This window comes from Corvus moneduloides, chromosome 33 (assembly GCF_009650955.1).
Source record: "Corvus moneduloides isolate bCorMon1 chromosome 33, bCorMon1.pri, whole genome shotgun sequence".
Taxonomy (NCBI): domain Eukaryota; kingdom Metazoa; phylum Chordata; class Aves; order Passeriformes; family Corvidae; genus Corvus; species Corvus moneduloides.
Window position 1 is genome coordinate 571,629 of NC_045508.1, and position 27,279 is coordinate 598,907.

Below are 27,279 nucleotides of genomic sequence, written 5' to 3' on the forward strand. Positions count from 1 at the left end.
TCCCTCTCATATTTACTATCAAATAAAACCAATACTACTGTCACTGGCATATGGTCTCGACTGCACCTTAATTTGGGCAGAGGCATTTCTAGTATCTTTAAAACCAGATCATGACAACGTGTCCGTGTACAATATATGGGAGAGATTTTGTGTGTATTGATCCATCAGACATTGTAAATACACGTGCAAGTCACAGACACAGATTTGGTTTAAATCATCCAGAATACATTTCTGATGAGGTGGCAAGGGCTGGGTGTGGCCATGTTGGCCTGGCCAGGCCTTGTGGGGAGGTGTTGCCCTCCCAAGCCAAGCCCTGGCAATTCCCCACAAGAGCTGGTGAACACGAGCCAAGGGGCTGGCACACGGCAGGGTCCTGGGGACGGGGACAAACCCACTGGGAGCTGCAGGGAGGCCTGAAAACCCCACTGTGCCATGGTGGGTGGGAGTGGGGGTGGGAAGGGAGAGGTGGAGACCATGGTCAGAGGAGCAGCTGCAGGAGCAGCCCCAAGGCTCCCAGCTGCCAGCCCTTGGCCAGCACAGCCAAGCCCAAGCAAGCCCCAGCTGGACCCCCCAGCCCCATTTTCCCAGTGCAGGAGCTGTGCCAGAGAGCAAAGGCCGGCGTGGGTGATTGTCCCGGGGCACTCGCCGTGCTGGAGCTACCGGGGCTGGCTGCGGGAGGGCCTCACTGGAGCGTATTCTGTGCTGCTGTTCAGCTCCTGCCTGCCAGGCTTTAGAGGGAAAAGGAAAGCCTGTTATTTCAGCTGCTGGCTGCAAGCCCTGCACAAGCCTCTGGCCCTGGGGTAGAGGAATGCTGCAAGGAGCTGGGCCTTTCTTTCAGTTTTGGTTTGATTTTATTTCCCACTTGGAACCCCCAGATTTTTGTATCTGACATTTCAGCATAAGATGTTTATACAGGGAGAATATCTGCAGAAGATGCTGAGAAAATTCAATAAAGTGGTTTCATGAAAAAATATCTCGGAAATGTCTATTTCTGCCAATGCTTCCTTTTGGCTCTTAGCGGGTACGGCCCAGTGGGACTCCCCACCAAGCCACCAGCACAGACCCTGACACTCACATCCCATCCCCAGGGCACTGCTCCCTGCTTTGGCACCAAGGCTGTGCCCAACTCACCCTGTTGTGTCCAACGTGGGCGATGGTGGAATCTGGTGGGGATAAAAAGCACAGAGTGAGCCCTTGCTTCCTGTTCTGGGAGGGAGAAGCCCCACCCTGCCTTTGAACAGCAAATTCCCCAGAGTCAGGACTGAATCCCCTGCCCTGTGTCCCCCTAATCTCACCCCACTCCTGGCAGCAGAGGAAGCTGCTCTTTCCTCTGTGGATGCAGAGCAGGGATGGGGGGTCTGTTGTCACCTTTCTTCTGCAGGCAGGAGCTGGGCCGTGCGTGCAGGGAAGGAGCAGAGCAACGGCGTGGGGAGAGATCTGCCCTTGTGCCATGGGCAGTGGTTTTGCAAATGCCACTGGGACATGAACTGCTGGGATTGCGTGTGGAATTGGGAAAGGTCCTGCTGTGAGAGGAGGGATGGAGAGCATGGAAAGGGGGTTTGGGGCAGGTCCCTGCAACTCAGTGCAGCTCCTGAGGCTGCAGCAGGGCCGGCCCATGGGCTCAGGGATTCTGGTGGTGTTGGAGGGCAGCCAGGCCACAAGAAGGGGGTCCCACAGAAAGAGGGGTCTGTGGGTCACCTGTAGGAAAGTGTTGGTACTCACACTGTATTTCATTGTCCTCGGTCACTTCGGCCTCGTGGCTGGGAACTTGCTGCTGCCTGGAGAGAGTTGGGGAAAGGGTTCTGGGGTCTGTGCCCAGACTGTGATGAGCCCATTGGAGTCATTGCCATGGATGATTCTGTCTTGCATTGGGTCCATGGCTGGAGTCAAGGCCAGGGCAAGCCCTGCTCCTCCCTGCCTGCACCATGGGGGAATCCCCCCATGGGCACAGACCATGCTGCCCCTGGACAAGGACCACCCCAGGGGGCCGGGATTCCCTCGTCTCCATCAGCCCCAGCCCCGCAGCCCCCAGGGATTGCTGCTCACCTTTGGCATCTCTCTCTGCAGGCCCCTGCAAGGAAAAGAAAGGCAGAGGTGGGAGGCAGAGTTCCTGCACAGCCCTACCTTTCCCTGCTCTGGGCTGTGCAGTGAAGATGATGGGCTGAACCTGCACATCTCACTGGCAGAGGGATTTTTCTGTCCCAGCCTTCACAACCCTGAATCCCCTTTCCCAGCCTGGCTTCTCCCAAGCTCTCAGCAGCTGTGCTCAGCCAGAGTGTGGAGGAGCTGTGCTGGCTGCACTCAGGGCAGCTCAGAGCCTCAATCCTTGTTCCCAGAGGATGGGAGCCAATGTGTGCCTGGGGCAGGGATGCATTTGGTTTCTCTCTACACATTTTGGCATTCAAGGACAGTCATTCCTTTGGTAAATTTTTTGTCATCTCTGCAGATTTACATCTGTCAGTGACAAAGGAAAAGCCTGAGAAGCTCAGCTTTCTTTGATATGGGGTAAAGAGCTGACCATCCTCAACCAGCAGAGGTCAGACAGCAGCAGCCCTGCATCAGGATGCATCTCAAGCCTCAATATCCAGAAATCACTCACCTTTCCTCACAAAAGAATAGGTGGTTGCAGCCAGAAGGAGGAGAGAGATGACCACGAGCCCTATCATGATGTCTCTGTAAGTGGTCTGGAGGCACGTTGGAGTGATATCTGTGCACAAAGAAGATGTTGAGAAGAGGGTGTGTTATGGGGAGTGAAAGAGGAGAGAAGGATATGCCCTTAGAGCCAAGCCAGGTCCTGGCTGATGAACCTCCCAGTATCCTGGTGTTGGCAGCTGGGCAGCCTTGGCCCAATGCTGAGGGACACTGGGTGTGAGGGAGGGAATCACCATCAGTGAATGTCCCTGCCTAGGAGCTGGACCCGCTGCCTGGGAGGAGAAAGGGACAGGGAGAGAGTCTGCAGCTGCCCCAGGTCCTGCACAGACTGAGACACTGCAGGGACCCCCTGATCCATCCTCTATCAACTGTGGGGATCAATAAATGAATGCCCTGCTCAGCTGTGGCTCTGCATTAGCTCTGGCACCACCACTCTGCCCTTTCTGTGATGCTGGGGCAGGAGAGGAGCAGGATGCTCTGCTGGGACTGGCAGGAGTGTCCCTGGTGCCCAAGGCTGTGCTGAACTGCACCCTGACCCCTAGCATTCCAACTGCCCAGGGACATGCCATGGGGCAGGGCAGCATCCCCTCCCTCCCCTGGGTTCTGGGGGGATCTGGGAATGTTTCCTGTGTGTGCCCCAGTGCCACGACTCACCTGTGACCCTCAGGTTTGTGGGAGCACTGAGGGCAGAGTTCCTCACTCGGTTGCTGTTGTCCTTGTACCGGTATCCACATGTGAATGTCCCCACACTCCCACTCATCACAGTGAAGAGCATGTAGTAGCTCCCCTTCCCCTTTTGGGCTTTCAGGCTGTGCACCTGCACCCCGTCCTTGCAGAAGACGATTTGGGTGGCAGGAGACTTTGGGAAAATTTGGCACCGAAACAAAACCTGTTCTCCTTCCTGTACTGCACCCAACGTGGCATTGGTGTTCAAGAAGAGGGAAGGAGCTGGGAGGTCACCTCTAGAGAGGGCAAAGGGTTGGACCAGGACAGTGTAAACTGTTTCAGGCCTGGAAAATGGCTCAGATCTGAGAGGGGAAGACTTTCCTCTCCAGGAGTTGTAACAAGGCATTTCACTCCCCCCAAGAGCTCTTTTGTTGTTTGTTAACCAGTCAGGTAACTCAAACAGGACAAGCTGTTTGTAGTGAGTTGTTTTGGTGCCAAGGGCTTAACACCAATCTGGCCTCTCCCAGCTGCCAATAAATGTCTCACTGTTGAAGTGAGATTTAACAAGACAAGCTGGATTTCTGACTGACTGACAGTCACTTTAGCACTGTAAAAGGCACAGCAAAGTTTCAGAAAGTAGAAATCTCCTACACATTTCCCTGGAAATGTCTGAAGTTTCTCCCTGAGCAGGGATGCTGCTTCACAGTAACTCCCCTGAAGGTTGAGGGAAGGAATCCATGTACATTATTGTCATTTTGTTGTAGGTGACATTTGAGTCCTTATCAATACTATTTGTTTTGTTAGCTTTAATATAGGTACCTCAGGATCATGCACTGTTTTATGTTGTACTGTAATATTCTAGTAGTCCTTTTTAGTTCAATACTCTGTAGTAAGTAACTCTAATTAAGATCTTTCATCTGCTATCTTTTCTCTTTTAAATAATTAATTAATTTTTATAAATACATCTGATTTGCCATCATTAGAACTTGCAAGCCCAAGTGATTCCTTAAATTTAAACTGTTGCCAAAATCTGAGGCTAAGGCAGGATTTGTCTTTAGCTTCCACTGGCCCTGTGACAGAGCTTCACACATGGGGAAAAAAGCCCTTCTCCCTTCCCGTCTCCAGCCCCACACAGCTCCCCTTACAGGACCTATCCCTGTACTCACCATGCCCTGGGGAGCTGCAGATGTCCTGGGCCATCACAGCAGCACCTGCACCGTGGGGCACAGAGGGGTTTGGTCAGATGGGCAGCAGCCCAGCTCAGCCCCGTGCCCCTGTCCATGTTCCCACTGCTGATTCTTGGCTGGGCCAGCACCTTCCCACCCATGCAGCTCCATCCTGCATCTCCTTTGTCTCTGGGCGTGACATCTCCCCAGGCCCATTTTGGCTGGGTTTGTGCTTCCAGGTGGATGCCTTTGGCTCCCCAAAGCACTTCAGCATCTGCCAAGTCTCGCACTATGACCAAAATACTTACCATGGCCAAGAGAATTATCTCAGATGGGCCACTCCACATTTTGGAGAGAAATTTAATTGCATTGGAACTTCCTTACTCTGAGGGATGTTTCCATAGGCTTAATTTGTGTCTCTAAATGTACCTGAATGACTGACCTGGTCAAAAATTTCTGATCAGGGCTTGGAGCCATCTGGTCTATAGAGAGATATCCCTGCCCCTGGCAGGGGGGTGGAATGAGATGATCCTTAAGGTCCCTTCCAACCCAAACCTTGCTATGATTCTCTGATTCTCCAGCCTTGAACAAACTTTGGAGTATCAGTATGAAAATGAGAATAAAAGCTTAAAAGGACAAAAAAGCAACGACAGTTAATTCCAGAGCATAGAAGATGTGGGAAATATGCTGAGTGTTTGGAAAACATGGCAGCTTGGAAGAAAAATACAAAAGACAAGTCGGAGCCGTTTTTAATCCTATTTTCCCAAGATAAGCCAAATTTATTCAAGACAGCAATTGAGAGGGAGCAGGACAGCCCTTCCAAGTGCTGCATCACAAAGGAACAATTGATTGCCTAGTACAAAGATTTTTCTTTGTTTTAACACAGGAAAAGCAATGAGGAAAGGCCAGGTCTGCTCTGTCCTGCAGGAATAGTGTAAGGCCAGCCTGGGGTTTGCTGTGCAGTCACAGCCCAGGATCTCAAGGCTTAGGGAGGGTTTAGTGGTTTCAACACAAGGCCCTGAGCTCTCCTGGTGCTTGAGGTGGGAGGGTCCCTCTCTCAAGGATGCAATTGTGGGATATTTACAGCTCCAGGCTGAGCTGTGGAGGTGGAACCTGGAGGGCTGCAGGCACTTGAACTGCAATTTGTTCTCCCCTGGTTGCATCCCTCTCTCCAGAGGATGCTGTTGATCCCATCAATCCATGCCAAAACCAGTAGTGGGGTGTGCTGGGCAGCTGGACTGTCCCCCTGTCAGGGATGCAGGATTTGTACAGGGGGATGAAACTGCCTTGGGACAATTTGGGCAAGGTGTCAAAGCTTCTGTGCTGAGCTCCCCACCATCCTGTTGTAGATGCCGTGTGACTCTGGAGAAGGGAGGGGAGGTTGGACACAGAGATCCAGGAGGAAGCAGGGAAGTGTGGCCTGCAGGGCTGCTGAGCGGGGCAGGACAGGGCCCGTGCTGGGCCCAGGGCAGGCCCCAGGGGAAAGGGTGTGTGGAGCAGCCGTGCAGCACTGAGGGGCAGAGCTGCTCTGGGGAGGGCAGCAGGAACAGTGCTTCCTCCAGCTCCCATGCACCTCTGAGCAAAGAGAACAATTCCCAAACCCTCTCAGGGGGTTCAGGTCATAGTGTGAGACTTGGCAGATGCTGGAGCCCTTTTCAAAACCAGAGGCATCCACTGGGAACAATGAACCCACCCAAAACAGGCTGTGCTGCAAGAAAGCTTCTTCCATGGCTAAGACCCAGGAGGTGCCATTGCTTTGGGATGGTTTGAGCTTGGGGCCTGCTGATGCTGAGAGCCCATACACACAGCTGTCCTACAGCTGGACACCTTCCCGCCCCCAAGCATCCCAACTGCCCAGGGACATGCCATGGGGCAGGGCAGGGTCCCCTCCCTCCCCTGGGTTCTGGGGGGCCTGGGAGTGTTATCTGTCTGTGCGCCAGCACCATGACTCACCTGTGAGACTCAGATTCTGGGAAGCACTGAGGGCAGAGTTCCTCACTCGGTTGCTGTTGTCCTTGTACTGGTATCCACATGTGAATGTCCCGGCACTTCCACTCATCGCAGTGAAGAGCATGTAGTAGGTCCCCTTCCCCTTTTGGGCTTTCAGGCTGTGCACCTGCACCCCGTCCTTGCAGAAGACGATTTGGGTGGCAGGAGATTTCCTGCCAGTTATGCACCCAACCACAACCTGTTCCCCCTCCTGTGCAGTAGCAGGGCTCATTTGGAAGGCAGGAGCTGGGAGGTCACCTGGACATGAGCACACAGGGATGGCCTGAGAGAGTGTTGCTGATGCAAGTGCAGAATCTGGGAGGGGAAGAATTTCCCACACATGTGGGAAAAAAGCCCTTCTCCATTCCAATCTCCAGCCCGACACAAATCCCTTGATGGCACCTATTCCTGTACTCACCATGCCCTGGGGAGCTGCAGATGTCCTGGGCCATCACAGCAGCACCTGTGGGGCACAGACGGGTTTGGTCAGACGGGCATCAACCCAGCTCATCCCCGTGCCCCTGCCCATGTTCCCACTGCTGATTCTTGGCTGGGCCAGCACCTTCCCACCCATTGTCTTGGGCTGAAGTACCCTTCCTTATTTTTTCCCAAGTTTTTTGGCTTTTTCTCAGGAGAGAAACAGAGAGTTAAAATTCTCTGCTGTTTAGCTGGCTCACTAGCTGAGGCAAGAACTTTCCTTGGACTGTTCTGCTCCGATCTGGATCACCAGCACCAGGAGGTGAATGCCACAGGCTGGAGGGGCCACACCCTAGCTCCGGAGAGAGAACAGCCACACCTACAGAAGGACTTGGAATTTCACCAGGTTCTCTCCACAGCAAGAGGTTTGATTATTTAGCACGATTCTGTTCCCGTGTGTTTGTTAAATAAATAGGTTTTTCTCCCCTTCATTTTCCTCTGAGGAAACTTTTTTCCCCCCAAACCTGGAGGGGGAGGGATGGCTGTAACCTGCCTTCAATCAGAGAACGTTCCATTTGGACAGTCCTCTGAATTTGTCTCAAATTGGTACACCCATGCGGCTCCATTCTGCATCTCCTTTATTGTAGGAACCCAGAGTGCTGAGAATATTTCTCTGCCTGTTTTTAAGGGTTCTTACCCCCCTGAACAACACTGTTTTAACCTCCAACCTTGGAAAAAATTACCAATGATCAGACAAGAACTAGAAAATACAGTGGTGTGAATTAGGTGATAGACTACTATGTGAGATTGTCACAGGCTTAAAATTTTAGAGGTTTTGGGCTTGTCTTTGTAGTAAATAGATAAGAGTAAAAAATATCAAAATGGAGGATTGTTGTTGTTCTCTAAACTTTCTTCTACTACTCCATGTTCTGCAGTAAAAGTAGTTTGGAATGATTGGATGAGGAATTCCACGGTTCCTGGCCGTGTTACTGAATAATTGGTAGGAAAGTGAAATTAATATACATTTTTAGTAACTATTGGATAAATTATCTTTAAAAGGCCGTGTAAATCTTGATAATTAGACTTCTCTTCTGCTTACTGTACTGCGTGTTATGCCTGGGTCACGCTAGTGGCTCAGTTCCTCTGATAAGACTTAATAAACAACTATCTGGCAGCATTGAAACTCCAGGAAAAGTCTCGGTTTATCTTTTGAAACTCTTTGCAAGGACTTTTGGAAAATTCTTTCCCATCAAGAGGGATTTGATTTATGGCACGGTTCAGTGTCACTTTATCTCTGAGTTCAACACCACCCCAAGCCCATTTTGGTTGGGTTTGTGGTTCCAGGTGGATGCTGCTGGCTCTCTAAAGCACTTCAGCATCTGAAGTCTCACACCATGACCCAACCCCCTGAGAGGGTTTGGGAATTGTTCCCTTGGCTCAGAGGTGCATGGGAGCTGGAGGAAGCACTGTTCCTGCTGCCCTCCCCAGAGCAGCTCTGCCCCTCAGTGCTGCACGGCTGCTCCACACACCCTTTCCCCTGGGGCCTGCCCTGGGCCCAGCACTGCCCTGTCCTGCCCCGCTCAGCAGCCCTGCAGTGCTGAGCCCCAAGGCAAAGCCATCCCCAACTCACCCAGCAGCAGCAGCAGCAGCAGGAGGAGGAGGAGGAGGAGGAGGAAGGCCGGGCGAGCAGGAGACAGCCTGGCACATCCCCCCTGGGCCAGCATTGTTTGGGGCACTGCAGCCACAGCCTCTCCTTGCAGCGTCTGCTGTGGGCTGAGCTCTGCCCAGCGCTGCAAGAGCTGCCTGGCCCGGGGCTTGCAGCGTGCCTGGGACTGGTCCTGCTGCAGGGCTGGGGCTGGCAGGGCCTTTCCCACACCGAGTGGCTGTGGCCAGCGGGGGCCCTGCCTCAGCCCCCACTGTGGCCGCTGCGGCTGCAGAGCCCCCGCTTTCATTTCCGCACCCTGCGAGCCCAGAGCACGAGCCGTGTGTGCCTGTCCCTCTGGGGCAGCCTCCTCCCTGCAAAGCCCGCCTGACACTTGGCCTGACACATTGGGGAGCTGCAAGAGCCATGAAAGCTGCTGGAGGGACAACAGGGCAGGACACCAGCAATCCTGCAGCTTCCTGGCACTTCCACCTCCAATGATAGAGGAGCCAGTGAGGAGTGGGGCTCTGCTGGATCTCCTGCTCACCCAGCACAAGGCACTTGCTGTTCTGCTGACCAAGGTGCCTCTGCAAGGGGCACTGTAACCAGCTGGCCCATGCCCAGGGACCTGCCCTTGGCTGCAGCACAACAAGCCTGGCTTTATTTATGGAGAACATTTTGGTGCCCTGAGTCCCCCACTGCCATTTGTCCCTCCCAGGTGAAGGCAGGAGACTGGGGATTGAGAAGGAGGGAAGGCTCTGTTGTGTCCCCCTGTGCAGTGGTTTAGTGCATGGGAGAGGAGACATGGCTTTGCTGCAGATCTTGCACAGCCTGGAGCTGCAGGTCATGGCCATGAGTGTCCCAGATGGGACAGGAGAGTCCAGGGCTGCAGGACCACCCTGTGGTGGTGGCACTGGGAGAAGAGGGTGAGATTTGGTGCAGCCTGTGCACATCCTTGGGATGAAATGGACACAGTTCAGAGCCCTGGTGCCAGTGAGTTATTGCCCAGCACAGATGAACAGAGAGCAAAGGTGGGGGTCTGAAACAGGCTGAAGTCGATGTTAAAAACAACTGACATAAAAATATGAAAGCACTGTGGGAGCTTTCATCAGAAATGGCCTTGAATTTTACACCTTCAGCCACTGCAGAGATGTTCCACCTGATAACTGATCTTACAAGGTGGGTTTGGAACATTTCCTGACATGCTGCTGTATTGCACCTCCTTTATCTCAAGGCACAATAGCTTCTATTATTAGTCTGAATTACAAGATCAGAAATTTTCATGGTTAGTGATTGTTACTAAGATTTTTGATCACTAATTAAGCATTAGAACAGACATTCCTAATTTGTGTATCAGGCAGTTGTAACTATATGAGCAAGTCCAATTTTTTTATCCTGGGTTTACCACCAAAATCTTTAGCAGTACCCCATCACTTCATTTTTCTTTCTCAAGGAATCTCTCATCCCATCCCACTCAGTTCCCCATTTTATTGAAATTCCAGATCAGAGCAGTATCTGCACTCCTCCCCTAATTTCAAACCTCTCTATTCTGGGGTTTCAGTCTGTTCAAGCACAGCTGGGACTTGGTTTCAGCTCTCATCATCTTGACAAACTTTATGGCATGACAACAATTAGGGCAGTAATGCAATGGCAAGAGGCAATGGCTTCTCATTTTTATTTACATTCTCCTCCTTACCCTATAGACACAAGGGGGGAAAACCCCTCCATAAATCAAATCACATCAGCTTGTTCAAATATTTAATTACCCTCATGGTAAAAAGCTACCAAAAATATCTGTCCATTTAATGGGAATTCTCATGTTGCAGCTTGTGTCTCTGAGCCAATCAAGGCACCTCACCAAGAAGATGTCAAATGGAGAGAGAAATGCAGCAAGGCCTTTGAGCCCCAAACTGCTCCCTGGGTCTGACAGACATTGTTCCCTGGGGAGGTGGTGGAGCCTCCATCCTTGGAGATATTCAAAAGCCTCTGGGAGAGGTTCTGGCACACCAGCTCCAGGTGTCCCTGGGTGAGCAGAGGAGTTGGACCAGGTGATCTCTTGGGGTCACTCCCAACCTCACCTACTCTGTGTTTCTGTGATCCTGTACAGGGCATGAGACATCTGAAATGAAAAGCGTCAGAATCTCCAGTGTCAGATGGAGCTGTGTCTGTACCCAGTTCCTGTGTGTGTTTAATTTTCATTTCCTCTTGGCTGTTTAGTTTTTTGCAGATGTGGTGATAGAAAGTGCATAAGAAGATGAGTGGTGTGATACAGAGGCACAGAATGCTTCTGAGGTGCTGCAGTATTGATCACTGAGCAAAATGGAAGTCAGGAAGCAATTCCAAAGTGTTTGGAAAAATCATTATAGTGTGTTGTCTGTATCACTTTACTCCATATTTCTGGTTGTGGTTGAAGAAAGAATGGAGCTGGAACTTAAATGTCCTCAGGAGAAGCCATTAAGGCAATTGTGTGTTGCTTCTGACTTCTTCTCTCCAGCCTTCATTACATTTGTCCTAACCTCCCACCCCACCTGCATTTCCTGGGCTCGCTGTGCTGGGAAGTGCTCGTGCTGCCTGAAGACTCAGGCAATTTCTAGGGCATTTCTACCTCCTGTGATTTGGTGTGTGATCCTCCTGTGCCATGGCAGATACATCGACTGTGTGATTTCAGCAAACGAAGGAAACAGCATCCAAAGTGCCCCCCAAAGCAGAGCAGCTGAATTACCCAGTGAGTTCTACACCAAATCTCAGGTAAGAGCCCTGGGAAGCTTGGACTGTAAGTGTTTAACCAATCTGTGTGTGTGAAGAATCTGGGATGTACAGCAATGGGAGAACCATTTCATCTGGAGAATGAAGTGTTAAGTTGCAATTATGATTTTTAGGTGATATATTTACTAGATTTGCATTGCCTGTTTTTCCCCATGTTTCTGTTTTTAATTAATGTATATAAAAGAGAGTTCATAATGATCATGTTCCTTCTGAGTCTGAAACCTGAACTGTGAACGCCTTGCCCCAGGGTTATTCTGGAAACTTACAGGTGGCTTTTGTGTCTGGTTCCTAAAGGAACTTTTACAAAATGAGAAATAAGAGAATGCACTGAGAGAGAGAGAGAGAGAGAGGCTGCTATTCCTTGTTCCATTGAGTCTGTGCCTTGCCATCACTTGTCATTTGTGATGAATCACAAAATGTATTTCATAAGAACTATGGCACTTAATCGTAAGGGCTTTGATTAAAAAAAAAAAATATGCAAACCATATTTAAGAATGTAAAGTCCTGTGACAATTAGTTTTAATATTTTCTCTTCCAGATGTCAGGGCTGTTCCCTCTCACTGCTGTTGTCAGTCTTTGTGGCCTGTGCCATGTGTTCCCCTGCTGGTTCTGCTGGAAGGATGAAGAAGGACATTGGAGAGAGGAGCTGCAGAGGTGGTTAGAGGCAGGAGCCAGGAACCACAGTGAAGAATTGAAGGAAGAGGGGGCAGAGCACAGAATGGAACAGAAAGTGAAACCATCTCTGCAGAGTGTTAGTGACAATTTCTGGAAAACCAGAGATTTAAGAAAAGCACCAAAACCAAAAATATACAAAGGAAGTGGCAGAGTCTGGTGTTAGGGATCTGTGGGCAGAGAGACAGCCAGCAGTGGAACAGGGTGTGCCTCTCCCATCCTGCAGGGGTGTGACCACAGCACAAGCGGCTCCAGGAATTAACTCTGCACTCTGAGGAGGTGGCAGCGACTGTGGCCAAAAGGGCCAGAGCAGGTGCTGACATGGCAACACCAGGATGCTGGACCTGCCCTCCCTGGGCTTGCTGGGGAAAGCACTTTTACCTCTATGAAAATGGCTGAAGGTGGAGTAACTCATAGAAACCATGAGGAGAAAGCTGGGAGCCAATGAGAAATGATGTGAAGATCTCAGGTATGGACCAAGGGTACACTGGAGAGACAAGCAGATCACAGGATCCCCAGCAGCACTCACAGGAGTCCAGGACAGCAGAAAGGCTCTCCTTGGAGTGGTCTGAGATGAGATGAGATCCCACTTTCTGTGGGGTCCGTCCTATTCTACTTTGTCCTCTTGTGATGGGAGTGGCCAGTCTGACCAGGGCTGAAGATCTCCTGCAACTTGTTGTGTCTTGGATGGGAACACGTAGAAGGAAGCAGGAGCTGAAGGAGAGGAGAGGGAACTCAGAGAATATCCCAAGAGCACAGGCAGGTTTTGAGGTGGCATTCACACCAGTGCTAGTGGCAGCTCACTGACCCAACACTTGCTTGCATCCATTTTGCATATTTTGGCTCTCTCGAATCTGGCTGATGCACCATTTCTGAAAATAAAGTGACTTTCCAGGCTGTCCCTTGGACAGGCAGCTCACCCAGCGTGCCTGCTTGTCCCAGAAAGAGCAGTGGCAAGGAGCACTGAGCTAGCAGGAGATTCCAGTGCCAGGTCCTGGTTCTCACCCTTCAGCACCACCAAAACAGCCTTTGGATAACACCTAAACACAATTCCTTGTGACCTCCTTGACCAGAGCAGAGCCTCCAGGGCTTCAGATCTGCCCTGCTCTGCTCATTTGAACACAGAGACTCAGACACCAGTTTCCCCCCAGCAGCAACCCAGCAAGGCACTGGGGTTTCTCTGAAAGCAGCTGTGGCTGTTGGTCAGGGGCCCTTGCTGGGGCTTTGTTCTTTCCAACACCTGCAGTAAGTGCTGGGACATGACCTTCAGCCAGGGAGGGTGAAGACCCTGCAGAAACCTTCTGCCCCTTCCCACCTGCTGTGAGACCTTGCTCAGGCTCCAAATGCCAGTCTGGAGAGGCCCAGGGCACTGCCAGGGTGTGCATTGTATCTGCCTGAGCTGCACAGGGCTCTGGATTCAGGGGCTCTGGCCCCATGCAGGGAACTTTGTCATGTCCTGTGTGTCTGGCTGAATGGCAGTGAAATTCCTGGCTGCAGCACAGGCAGCCATGGAAATCCTACCCTGAGAGATCCAGTGCTGTGCATGGAGGTTTCTGGTGGCACTTGGGTGTTGTGTGGGTGTCCAGGAGATCGCATGTCCAGGTGTGATCAGCAGGACACAAGGCTTACAGGAGACACACACTTTTCTGCAGCAGCTGAACATGGGGCTTGAAGCAGGAAAAATTGTAAAACAAGGAGGACAGAGGGAAATACTTCTGCCAAGCCAAACAGCACAGGATTTTTCATCTTTGTATGCTCAGTGCAAAGAAAATGGATGCCCATTTGTCCTGATTTAAAGGACAAATATCTTCCAAGGAAGGCATGAAGCTTCCTGGAATAGAAAGACCTCTCCCTCCAAATTATTATAATTTCAAAATCATGGGGCTTTCAGGCAAAAATGTAGAAAAAAGAATAACAGTTCTTTACTACAAATATATATAGAGAACAAAACAGAACAAACAACACAGTAACAGAAGCTTCTAACCTGCTGAGTACTACTTTTCCCTCTTGGTGTAATTATGACCACAGCTGGCAGGTGGTGCTGGTGGCTCCAGCAGGGCAGAGGCTGCATTGGCTCACTCACAGCTGGCAGGGGCCAAAGCGAGCTTGGAACTTCCCAGATAGTCCAGGCTGTCGCTGACAGGAGAGGGAGAAAAGGAGGGTGCTCCCCCTGCAAACTCATGTGGGCAGCAGACAGTCTCGGTACTGGTGGTTGCCAAAGTCTAAGTCAGCAGTGGGGGGTGGCTGGGGGCCTCTCTTGCAAGCAGCGGGCACAGGCAGGGCGCAGGTAGAACTCCCACTGTTGAGCCGCCGTGCAGAAAGTCCAGGCTGAGACCGCACAATTCCCGGTAGCACCACATGACAGCTCCAGGTTCCAGAGCAGAAGAGAGCCCCCAGGCCAAAACTGCTAAAACACCTCATTCCCTTCCCTACCAAGCAATTCAGTTGGGATGCCAGGGCTATCAGCCACTCCTTCTGTGTGGATTGATCACTGGCTATCCATCTGCAAGGGGAGTCACCCCCTCGCAGCATCGTCACGATGTTAATGGGAAAAACTGACAGAGGAGCCTCAGCCCATAACACAAGGAGAACATTGTGACATTACAGGGCCTCATGGAACCAAGGGGCCATTGTGACACTGGGAGGTCCCATGGAGCTTTCCTGGGGTGACTGGGTATGATACTGTATTCCCTATCATCTGCCCTATGCCAGACATGAATCCTGTGCCTTCCTGTGTCTTTAAGCTGTTTCTCAGGAGAGGGGGGAGAGAAGCCAAGCAAATTCTTCAGAGTGGTTTTGTGTTCAAGGACACACTCACTCCCCTGCATTGCTGCTGCTGAGAAAAGCACCTTCCTGCTTTTTTTCCCAGATCTCGGCTCCTTTTCTCAGGAGAGAGATAGAGAGTTTAAATTCTTTGCTTTTTAGCTAGTCTGCTAGCTGAGGCAAGAAAGTAGGTCCCTGGGACTTTGGCTTCTTTTCTTCCGGACTGTTCAGCAACACCAGAACATCACCAGGTGGCCTTACACCGTGGCCTTGGGGGGGGGCCAACACCGAACCCCAGCTCCACAGAGAGAGAGAGAGCCACACCCACAGAAAGGACTTTGAATATTCTCAGTTCTCCACAGCAAGAGGTTTTATTATTTAACATTATTCTTTTTTCCGTGCCTGCGTGCATTTTGCTTGTTAAATAAACAGCATTTTTTCTCACTTTCCTCTGAGAAATTTCTTTCTGAACCTGGTGGGGGAGGGGCTGCTGAAATCTGCCTTCTAACAGAGAGACATTCATTTCAGACATTTTCCTCCAAATTTGTCTCAAACCAAGAACCAAGTGGCCATTGTGAAACTGTGAGGCCTGTTGGAACAAAGGGTCTATTGTGGCACTGCAGAACATCATGGAACCAAGGGGCCTTTTTGACACTGTCATGCCCTATGGAACCAAGGGGCCATTGTGGCACTGTGGAACCTCAGGGAACCAAGGGTCAATTACGACACTGCAGATCCAAGGGGCCGTTGTGACATGGTGGGGCCTTATGGAACCTCTGGGCCAATGTGACACTATGGACCCTCATGGAACAAAGGGACCATAATGACAGTATGGAGCCTCCGGGAATCAAGGGAACTGCAGTTCCAAGGAGAACACTGTGACACTGTGCAGCCTCATAGAACCAAGGAAGCCCACTGTGACACTGTGCGGCCTCATAGAACCAAGGAAGCCCACTGTGACACTGCAGAATCTCATGGAACAAAGGCACTGTGACACTGTGGGGCCCCATTGAACAAAGGAACCATTCTGGCACTTCAGAACCAAGGAGTGAATTTTGGCACCTGTCTTAGTTTAAAAGACAAATGTCTGCCAAGGAAAGCGGGAACCTTCCTGGAATGGAAAGATGACCCCCTCCCTCCAATTTATTATGACTTTAAAATTACAGGGCTTCCAGGCAAAAATATGGGAAAAGGCATAACAGTTCTTTACTAGCAAATATATCTATGTGTAACAGAACAAACAACAACAACAACAAACCTGTAACAGAAGTTTTCCCACTCATTCAGCACGACTTTCCCCTTTGGTGTAACTATGGCCATACCCGGCAGGGGGCGGTGGTGGCCCCGGTGAGCCGACAGCTGCAGTGACTCCTCGCAGCCGGCAGGGGGAGGCGGTGGGCTCCGGAGCGGCAGGGAAGGGGCGCTGATTCTCCCGCAGCTTCCAGCAGCGCTCCAACGCGAGCTCAGCAACCTCCTCACATGGGGGAGAGGGCGAATTGCTCCTTTTGTAAACTCACAGGCAGCAATCAGTCTTAGCACAGCAGCAGGCAGAAAACAGTGAAGGCGGGCAGATCCAACGTAGCAATAGGCCTGGACAGATAGAAACACACTGCCACCCACAGAGCCACGCTCCATGATCCCCGAACTGGAAGATGAGATCCTGGCCAAGCCCCCACCCCCCCGCAGGGTCCTGGCCAAGCTTACATCTCTCGCAATATCCCCCGAACCATGAAGGGAGGAGGAGGGGGGAAACAGTGACAATTCCCAGTGCAAATGATTACAGGATCTGCCTTATGAGCCCTCACCAACACAGCAGTGTGGGGTCCTATTACCGCAGGCCTGGTTCCTACGGTATATCACCGTGCCCCGCAGCCATAGGGAGGAGGAGGAGAGAAGATCCAGCAGGCAGGAATTGTGCAGCAAGATTGATTTATTTAATTATTTTACTAACTCTTTTATAGACTTTTTTCTTCATAGTCTAATTGGACAAAGGATCAGCCACCCCTTGGGGTGATTGGCTAAAATCCTAAAACATCCATTGTCCAAATATTTTTCTACTATACCATAAACAAGACTTTTCAAGGTTGCAGGTGGCTTGGTTGTTTACATTCCCTGCTACCTCTTCTGTGAGAGAGAAAAATCTCTCACGGACTTAGAAACTAGCAAGAAAATCCTTGCTAACAGCATTTTTGTATCTCCAATTCCCCCTTTTTGTTTGATAACAACTCTACTATTAATCCTAAACAGAAATTTACATCAGTTATTAATTCTAAATATGTCCTTAAGGCTTTAACTATCTGACTCCATAACAAGAAATTTAAAGTTCAATTTCTGCTTGTGGAAGGACCATCTGCCTGACAGTTGACGTCCTGGTCATCATCAGAAGAGTCATTAGGCTGATGATCTACATTCTGGTCGCCATTTGGATGGTTGGCGTTCTGGTCATCATTTGGAGGTTGCCTGTTCTGCCTCTGCTGCCGTAGGTCAGGCGAACACATTTTGCAGGTAGCCACCGTATCCCAGTATCTGTGGAAACGCAAGCATACCTACGACCTCAAGCGATAAGCTCATGTGGGCCTTCCCACTGGTTAATGAGTAAATTCCATACCCAGACTTTTGCCCGGGGCAGTTGTCTCTCGCCTGCAGATTGCAATGAGAGAAAGCGATTCAGAATAACAGGATTATTTGAATTTTGTGGCACTGTAAGGTGATTGATTGTATACAAAGCTTTTGCTAGTTGGCTTCAGTAACCAAATTCAAAGGTTCCTGTGAGAATCACTGAAATGCCATGGTAACAGCCCTTAATTCAACTAACTGAGCAGAGTCTGACTTCAGATTGGTGTGTTAATCAACCACCACAAAGGCAGTGTAGGATACTGTGCGCCCTTACACACAGTGACCCCTGGTAAAGATTTTGTCCCAATCCGTACGCCCCAAGCTGCCAACACATCCCGTCCCCAAAGGTTAAGGGAAGTGGTAGCAACATAAGGCCTGATTGTAGCTGTGTGCCCCTCTGAGTCCTTCACCACTACAGGCCGTTTGCTTAAATAGCTCTGTGTGGTTCCTCCTAATCCTGCGATGGCCGATCCCACTGGGCTAGTGGCCATGAGGGAGGCCACGCAGAGAAGGAGATGATAGTTACATCAGCACCAGTATCAATCAAACCTCGAAGCTGAATCCGGGGCGGACGGGCGTTCAGCAGGATCAGGGTACATGTCATCTGTGGCCTTTGGTCAGAGATGTCTGCAGTCCAGAAGGCCTGCGGAAGTCCCGTAGATCCACTGCCGTTATCTTTGTGAGTTTGTTGTTCTATCCTGGAGACACAAGACTTAAATGGCACTAATTTAGCAAGGCAGGTCTTTTCAGGAATAGTTACAGGGGGTTTTTGCGTGGAGACCATAGCACAAATCTGACCTTTAAAGTCAGCGTCAATAACTGCTGAGTGCACTAAGATTCCTTGATGGGCAACGTCAGGTTTTCCCACCAGCATCGCACTGGATCCCTGGGCTGGGGGTCCATATGTGTCCAAGGGAACCTTATAAATACCGCTAGAGTCTAAGACGACTGCGGCTGCGGTGTGGACGTCAAACCCGTCTGATCCGTGGGTGCCCTCTGATCCCTGGGTGCCGTCTCTAGGGTGGCTGAGTAGGCCTGTGCCTGTACCTGTGCCACTCTCCGGGGGAGCAACTGCATCAGAGAGCAATTCCCCCTCCTTGCACCCCAGCGGAATTTTCCTGACAAAGGCCAACCATCGGCATGAATCCGGGATCTACAGTAGCCCGTGCAATGCCCTGGTCTGCCACACCTCTTGCACTGGGGGATCGGTGTGTTCTCTTTTTGGCTCGGCTTAGGCCGCTTCCATTTTTTCGCCTGTTTTGGTTGCTTTGGTTCACGACCAGATGTGTGAACAGGCTGCAGGAATGCAGCCAAAGCAGACCTTTTCTGGTTCCCAGATCCCACCTTAGCGCAGGCTTCGACCATGTCTGTTACCTCAGGATCCCCTGGTAAAGCATCTATGATTTTTCTGCACTCCTCGTTTGCGTTATCTCTCACTAACTGCCTTAACAACATCTGTCTTAACCCGTCATCCTCAACCTGCTTCTCAAGAGAAGCAGCGACTTTCTCTACAAAAGAGTGGAATGACTCTACTATTTCAGTATATCGCTTTCTAGGTGCAGACAACTCTATGTTTTTCCACAGGGCAGCCATGCCGACCTGTTGAACTTGCTGCAGGACACTAGAGGAAAAAGTACCCTGTAGGCTGAGATCAGAGAAGGGACCAGTCCCCACAAGAGCATCCATTCCTGCTGTCCGTCTAGGATCAGCAGCAGGGAGCTGCATATTCGCTAATGCAGCCTTGCCGGCCAGCTTTCTCCAGGTTTTCTCAAAAAGTGTAAATTGTACAGGCTGAAATAGAATTTGACCTAAGTGTCTGATATCAAATGGAGAAAGCAAATCTGTATTTATCACCCTTATTATTTGCATAACCTCAGCAGAACCTAGCCCATATTGTGCCACCTTGGATTGGAGGTCCTGGGCAACTTTCCAAGTAATCACCTCATGCTTATCACATTCGCCTGAACTTGGGAGAGCCTTATACACTGGGAAAGCTTGGATCTCTGCTTTTGGGGAGTCACTACCATCCTGAACTTCTGGCACAGCCTGTGGATGGAGTGCAACAGCTTCCCGATTACCCCCAGAATCCTCAAATCTATTTGGCATTCCAAGTGTTTCCAATAACCTCCAGTCACCCTCCTCCAATGCTCGCATTTTAACTGACTCTAAGAAGCGACTGTAGTGAGTTGGACGCACTGTTACCGTGCAGTCCTGAAAGGTCCAGGGGCGAGACTGGAGCAGCCTTTTCCTTCACTGCCTGGCTGCGGCAGCTTTACGACCTGGGGCCAGAACCTCATCTGCCTCACTTCCTGACGAGGAATCATCAGGCAAAAGCAACTCTGAGACACTGAGAGCGAACAGAGGTGGACGGAGAGGGGCACTTTGGCTAAGTTCGCTAGAGCCAGAACAGACAGCACAGACTGCAGCTGGCTGCGCTGCAGTTTGAACAGCAGCTTCTTTACGGGATGCCGTCTCGGCCAGTCCCAACTGAACTGGTACTGGAGCTGCTGCTGCCGTCTCTGGGGCTACAGCCGCGCTCGGTGCCGCGCTCATCTCTTGCTCCGCAGCAGCGTTCGGCGCCGTCGCTGGCCCTTGCACTGCAGCCACAGCCGGTGCTGCGCTCGTCGCTTGCTCCCCAGCCGCGTTCGGGTTTTCCCGTGGCAGCGCTACTTCTGGGTTCGCCGCTGGCCACGTTGCTCCTTGGTTAGGAGCTGCAGCTCCTGCGGGCGGTGCGGGTGGTGCTGGTGGCACGGGCCAGGTTCACCCTGCACAGCAGGGTGCCTCTGTTATCTACTGCAGCTGTTTTTGCAGGCTGAGCAATTCTCCCAGCTGCCGGGATATGTTTAGTAACTCTGTCAGCAAAAGCAAGTGCTGTATTAAAAGGTCGATGGCTCGGTTCTGCAGCGGTGCAGGATAGTCCAGCGCCAAGGAGGGCAGTGGGCCACACCCATGCAGTCTTGGTGCAGGCACGCCTGGCGCTACGCCAGCTAAGAAGTTAGATCCAGGAAATTTTGGCTTTGTTGGTGCATAGGCAAAGGGGCTAGGAGCCGCTCTGGGGGTCCAATTCGCTAAGCCGCTAATTTACAGCCCTGGATAAGCCATGGCCGCTGCCGAGCTGAGTGGCAAGACATACTGCGCGCCCTCCTGCAGCCCTGACATCCCTGCCTCTGCTGGCATGGGGTTCCTGGGGGCCGCAGAGTCCTGCAATTGTGCAGGGTGAGCCGGCGCAGGCTCTGCCTGTGGAGCTGGGGAGTCTTTCCGGATCCACCATCATTTGCCCCGGAAGCCCAGTCCGCGGGGTCCCCCTCGGACATTCCTCTGTCACTCATCACCGAAATAGGCGAGCCAGCTCTGCTACCACAGTCGAGGTTGGTCAGCAGAATAAATAACGAACGCCAGGTTTTGTATAATTCTGATGGGTCCCCAAACGGGAGTTCATGCCGGACAGCACAGCCAAGTTCCTGCCATAAGGCAAAGTCCAGGGCAGTATCTCTGTCCATGGAAATCCCTTTTAAGGTAGCCCAATCTAATAATTCCCGAACTGAGTTTTCAGGAATGGAGGTGTGCAATATGCTGAACACACCTTTCCAGACCAGTACCACAGCGTTGGTTTGTGAGCCACTGTTCGCCATTTCTCAGTCCTGTCGGACCTCTCGGTCCCGGGTGGAACAGCATACCTCTAGAGGAATTCGGCTTGGCCCGCAGCAGCAGGACACGTCAGAGAGTGCAGATCACGTCGGGCAGCACCAAATATTACTGCAGGCCTGGGCCCTAGGGTATATCACTGTGTCCCGCAGCCATAGGGAGGAGGAAGAGGAGAAGATCCAGCAGGCAGGAATTGTGCAGCAAGATTGATTTATTTAGTTATTTTACAAACTCTTTTATAGACTTTTTTCTTCATAGTCTAATTGGACAAAGGATCAGCCACCCCTTGGGGTGATTGGCTAAAATCCTAAAACATCCATTGTCAAAATATTTTTCTACTATACTATAAACAAGACTTTTCAAGGTTGCAGGTGGCTTGGTTGTTTACATTCCCTGCTACCTCTTCTGTGAGAGAGAAAAGTCTCTCATGGACTTAGAAACTAGCAAGAAAATCCTTGTTAGCAGCATTTTTGTATCTCCAGGTTAAAATATGGGATCCCAATTAAGCAGGTGCGAAATGGGTCCCCTGGCGTGGCCAGGCTCAGACACATGGAGTCTTGCCCCGTTAAATTAGCTAGGGTGACCCATATGTTTTGTCTCTTTTGGATTGCTGTCAACATTGCGTGGGACCCTGTTAGGATGCTTACGAGAAGCCAACCTCTCAGAATGTTTGCGTTACAGACAGCTCCGTTCCATCTCCTTCGCAATGGATCAATCCTCGCCGTCGGGGCTGATTATGGCAATAGCTACATGTCCTCTTGCTGGGAGGAAAGAGCTGTAGGCCTTGTGTTCGGTTCTCCCAACAGGAATGGAGGAGTTCTGGTGGCTGTCTTGGACCGGTGGGTCCACGGGACGCCATGGTGCTGATAGTGTGGTTTCGCAAGCCTTAGACTCCAGTGCATCCTGATGTGTAGACAATTAAGCAAGCTTCTTCATTAATTCATGCATCATCTCTTGGTGCTTCTCCTCCTCTTGGGGCTGACCCCCGGCAGCCCTGGCTGGCTCTGGCTCTGCAGGTGACAAAGTTGTGGAGGCTGCTTCGCAGTCGGACAATGATCCGCTGTCTGGCAGAGGGGGGTGGCACACTGCTGTTTTCGGCTGGCAGCTAGGACCACTCGCTTCTCCTCTGCTTGTCTGCGCCCTGCCCCCAGAATCGGGAGGCTGAACTTCCGCCTTTTTAGCCATTTCTCCCTCAGGCGTCTGCAGGGTAACTTCCTTCCCCATCGCATCCAGCAGCTCCCGCAGCAAGCCTACAGGTGCTGCTGTTCCCTTCATCGGTCAACCCGCAGTCAGCCCGAAGAATCACGCAACCCTGGACTCCACCCTGGCTGCCGCTCCGTGAGACCCCCCTCTCTTTCCTTTCCGGGGTCGCCAACCCCCAGCACTTCCATAGCTGCCACAGCCACCTTCCTCTTCATTTCTTTGAGGGTATTAGTCACAGCTTTCCATGATAATCCCAGAGCTTTTGCTTCTTTACCTTCCTTTCCACCCTCAGTTGTGGACAGCCACAGTCTGTTTCCAACTTCCCACCACTCTTCGGTCGAGAACAAAAGCGAAGTGCATTTCAAAAACCTTTGCTCCCGGGCCCACGTTATTAGGGCATAGAGATCTCGATCTTTTACAGTCTCGCCTCTCTTAGAGAGGATACTGGCTAGGAGACGAGTTGCAGCCTCGTATTCCATAGCTTCTTACCTGCGGGGACCCGCTCGGCCGCGCAAGCTCCGGTCTCCGGCTCCACTCAACTTTTTTGCCGGGACACTCCCGCTCCAGCTCTCCAGGCTCCTCACCGTCCTTGTGATGATTTGGAGTCTTGCCACATTCAAGCGAAACCACATTCAAGCGAAATCAAACCGCATTTAAGTGAAACGCATTTAAGCGAGAACAAACCGCATTTAAGTGAAAGACACTCGAGTCCCTGTTCGGGTGCCAGGTTTTGGGGGAGGCCTGAGTGCTGGAGAGCTGGCCAGAGTAACGACACATGCACCGATACGATTTGAGCATCGTTCTCCGCTTTATTCTTTAACTACACAAGCTCATACCTACTTTTGCAAAGATTCACGCCCAGTCCCTCTAGACGGCCTCTAATCCGTGGGGGAGACAACCAGTGTATAACTTTGCCAAGGACTTTCAGAGCTGCCTGCAGCCAGGGTGTTTTCCAGGCCTGCCTGCAGCCAGGGGCCAGTTCAGGGGCTTTTCCTCAGCAACCCTGGGTTGTCCAGTCTTTCCAGGGGTATCATATGCCCCTGTTCCACAAGGAATCCCTCTACAGGCTGAGGGAAAGGAATGCATCCACAAGAGAGCCAAACCCAGCAGCTGTGCTGAGAGTTACCTCTGGCTGGATTTGGGCTGGAGGAGACCATAGCTGACAGAAATGAGGGGGCAGGGGAAGTTTCGGGTGCGTGGTGTAACCTCTGGTGAGAAGCAGTGAACACCCATCCTCCCTTACACAAATTGGCCCAGCTGTGGAACCCCCCAGTCCCACAGGGCACATCCACAGGACACTCATGTGAGAGGCAGCTGAGGGGTGTCATAATCCATCAAAGGCTCCCCAAAGCGCTCCCCAGAGGCCTTGCACCACAGGACTGCATGTGATGCAACAGATACAGAGTCTGCTGCAAGAGACTGCCACCCCCTCCAAGGGACGTACCTGGACATTGCCACCTGGCCTGAGGGTGTATTAATCCCTCGGATTCTATGCTTTTTGGGGAGACCATCTGTCGCAGTTTTGAAGACAGACAAGCGGCAAGACACACTGGGTTCATGCACAACAGCCAACTTTTATTGAGTCCTCCTTTACTTATATAGAGTTGAAGCTCCGCGCGGCCAATCCCTATGGGCTGAACCGGTTGACACTGGCCAACCAGCCAATAGATGCTTGCGTCCCCAACGGCCTGGGCCTGCTCTCCAACAGTCCACACTGGTCAGATTGCATAACCTTCCGGTCAAGGTGCTTGTATAATTTCAGTTATATCTTAATTATTTCAGTTATAGAAGAGGGAGTTATAAAATGGGATTAATTATTATTGTGAGGCCTTCAGGCCAGGTGCTGACCACCACAATAATTCCCCCTTTTTGTTTTTAAATATAAAAGCAGCATCTGTCATCCTGTCTCCAGGGCCCTTGGAGACAGGGTGACAAACATGGCTCAACAGGCCTAGGCCCTTTCAGCCAGAGATGGATCCCGTTGTATCATTGGTGATGTAACAATCATATTCAAAAGCTGTCAAATGGGATTACCAGTGATACAAACTCTCCAAGTGGCATGCAGCAGGCTTATGAACGTAAAAGTTACAACTTAACAACTTAACTCTATGAACAGGAAACTTTAAGACCATGAGAAACTTAGAGCTGGAACACCTTGATGGAAGAAGGCGTGAGGCTTTTGCCTGTGCAAGTGTGTCTGGTTGTGGTGCTGTCCTGGCAGGGCTATCAGCACTGTAGTGACAGTGACAATATCGCAGTGTTCCAAAGGGGGAGGATGGCTCTGGGTCTCTCTTCTGGTCTCTCTCACATCCTTTGTTGCTATACATCCTGGGGACAGCTCCAGCTCCGGTAATAGCGGCGTGTCTGCTGCTGTGGCAGCAGCGACATTAGGACTTCATGGTCCACCGCTATTTCCAGGCGTGACGCTTAAGCGGGGATCAGGCGCCTCTGACAGCGTGTCTGTCTCGGGCGAGCGTTTTTGTGATGGCTGTGCAGGCGCGTTCAATGTAGCTGCAGGACGCTCTGTTTCCACAGAAACTTCGCAGCCAGCACCGCCAGGCATGGTCACAGAATGCCTGCTGGTAGTGGCTCGGCAGTGGCCAGAGACTTGGCAGCAGCTGGACATGGTCCTGCAGTGGCCAGCTTTAAGCGCTGCTCTGCAGCCGTGGGAGGCAGGGCACAGAGGGGCTGGAGGACACTTGTTTCATGTAGCGCGGCCATGAGGGGCGGCTCCACCGTTTGGTTCGGTGGCAGCGCTTTCCATAAACTGTATGTCCCAGCATGGGCACGCGGTGTGGCTCCGCACGGCCGCGTGGCGCTGCATGGGGGAGACGCCCCGGCATGGGCTGGCAGCGCAGCCCTGCTTGGTTGCGGAACGCTCCCCGGAGGCAACGTCCTGGCACAAGCCAGCGGCGCAGCCCTGCTCGGCCGAGGTGCTCTCTTGCGCACCCAGTGCAGCATCCACACCTCCTGCTGCCTCTCCCGGTGCCCTCTCCTCGCTGCCGGCCTCAGTGGGCAGCGCTCGCAGTATTCCCAGCATCATCCTTGCATTATTCTCAGTTTTTAATTGTTTTAGCAAGTCCACTATAAGCCTCCAAGCCTTTATCACATTAATGGCTGTCTCATTTCCTATGGAGGCTGCTTCGATTATAGTTTTGCCAGCCCGCTTCCACTTTTCCAGTCCCCTCGGAGATGTCTAGTCTGTGGCTCTTACACCATGTGATTAAGGCTGTTAAAGCCTGTTTGTCATATTTTATCCCTTTTTTTGTTAAAAAGGAAGTCCACAGCTGTAGTACGGGGTCTTTCAGTGCTGAAACCCATGCACTCATGCTGGCAATGTCTCCCAATTACAAAAAAGGAAAAAGAAAAAAAAAAAGTAGAAGGGAAGGTCCGGACCAAGCATGGCTATCCCGCCGCTCTTCACAGCTTGAAGGCTGTGGGCAGCTCTCCCCGCTGCCCCGCGGCTATCCCGCCGCTCTTCACAGCTCAAAGGCTGCGGGCAGCTCTCCCTGATGCCCCGTCTGTCTCCCCGCTATACCTGCGGCAGCTCTTGTATCATGTCCAGGGGTCACCAATTGTCGCAGTTTCGAAGACAGACAAGCGACAAGACATACTGGGTTCATGCACAACAGCCAACTTTTATTGAGTCCTCCTTTACTTTACATAGAGTTGAAGCTCCACGGGGTCGATCCCTATGGGCTGAGCCAGTTGCCACCCAGCCAACCAGCCAATAGCTGCTCGCATCCCCAGCCGCCTGGGCCTGCTCTCCAACAGTCCACACTGGTCAGATTGCATAACCTACTGGTCAAGGTGCTTACATGATTTCAGTTATGTCTTAATTATTTCAGTTATAAAAGAGGGAGTTATAAAATGGGATTAATTATTATTGTGAGGCCTTCAGGCCAGGTGCTGACCACCACAATAACCATCACCACCAAGAAGACCAGCTGGAGAGGATCACCGGGACACCAGTGGGATGCACAGATGGTGATATTTTCTTTACTCTGTCTCTGTCACTCTCTTTCTGTCCCACCACCTACTTTCTATGTCTTTCTCTTCTTTTGTCTCTCTTTTCTCTCTCTCTCTCTCTCTCATATTTACTATCAAATAAAACCAATACTACTGTCACTGGCATATGGTCTCGACTGCACCTTAATTTGGGCAGAGGCATTTCTAGTATCTTTAAAACCAGATCATGACAACGTGTCCGTGTACAATATATGGGAGAGATTTTGTGTGTATTGATCCATCAGACATTGTAAATACACGTGCAAGTCACAGACACAGATTTGGTTTAAATCATCCAGAATACATTTCTGATGAGGTGGCAAGGGCTGGGTGTGGCCATGTTGGCCTGGCCAGGCCTTGTGGGGAGGTGTTGCCCTCCCAAGCCAAGCCCTGGCAATTCCCCACAAGAGCTGGTGAACACGAGCCAAGGGGCTGGCACACGGCAGGGTCCTGGGGACGGGGACAAACCCACTGGGAGCTGCAGGGAGGCCTGAAAACCCCACTGTGCCATGGTGGGTGGGAGTGGGGGTGGGAAGGGAGAGGTGGAGACCATGGTCAGAGGAGCAGCTGCAGGAGCAGCCCCAAGGCTCCCAGCTGCCAGCCCTTGGCCAGCACAGCCAAGCCCAAGCAAGCCCCAGCTGGACCCCCCAGCCCCATTTTCCCAGTGCAGGAGCTGTGCCAGAGAGCAAAGGCCGGCGTGGGCGATTGTCCCGGGGCACTCGCCGTGCTGGAGCTACCGGGGCTGGCTGCGGGAGGGCCTCACTGGAGCGTATTCTGTGCTGCTGTTCAGCTCCTGCCTGCCAGGCTTTAGAGGGAAAAGGAAAGCCTGTTATTTCAGCTGCTGGCTGCAAGCCCTGCACAAGCCTCTGGCCCTGGGGTAGAGGAATGCTGCAAGGAGCTGGGCCTTTCTTTCAGTTTTGGTTTGATTTTATTTCCCACTTGGAACCCCCAGATTTTTGTATCTGACATTTCAGCATAAGATGTTTATACAGGGAGAATATCTGCAGAAGATGCTGAGAAAATTCAATAAAGTGGTTTCATGAAAAAATATCTCGGAAATGTCTATTTCTGCCA

General features: G+C 51.4%; 2 protein-coding genes across 5 annotated transcripts in view; one reads left to right on the forward strand and one right to left on the reverse strand.

The window, feature by feature from the left end:
• The window catches only part of LOC116437155, a 207,828-nt gene that overhangs the window by 149,578 nt on the left and 30,971 nt on the right, over positions 1-27,279 (forward strand). The gene's annotated exons all lie outside the window — the stretch shown is intronic.
• Positions 1,358-27,279, reverse strand: part of LOC116437167 — a 29,555-nt gene continuing 3,633 nt past the window's right edge. Inside the window, exons 3-8 of one of the 4 annotated variants that reach the window (XM_032094776.1) lie at positions 6,892-6,936; positions 6,438-6,731; positions 2,886-2,924; positions 2,600-2,707; positions 2,047-2,071; positions 1,358-1,778 (exon numbers count right to left, since the gene is read on the reverse strand). In XM_032094776.1, the coding sequence (XP_031950667.1) occupies positions 2,905-2,924; positions 6,438-6,731; positions 6,892-6,936 (359 nt within the window). In that variant the 3' untranslated portion in view covers positions 1,358-1,778; positions 2,047-2,071; positions 2,600-2,707; positions 2,886-2,904. The other 3 variants (XM_032094774.1, XM_032094775.1, XM_032094773.1) reach the window with 3 other exon arrangements.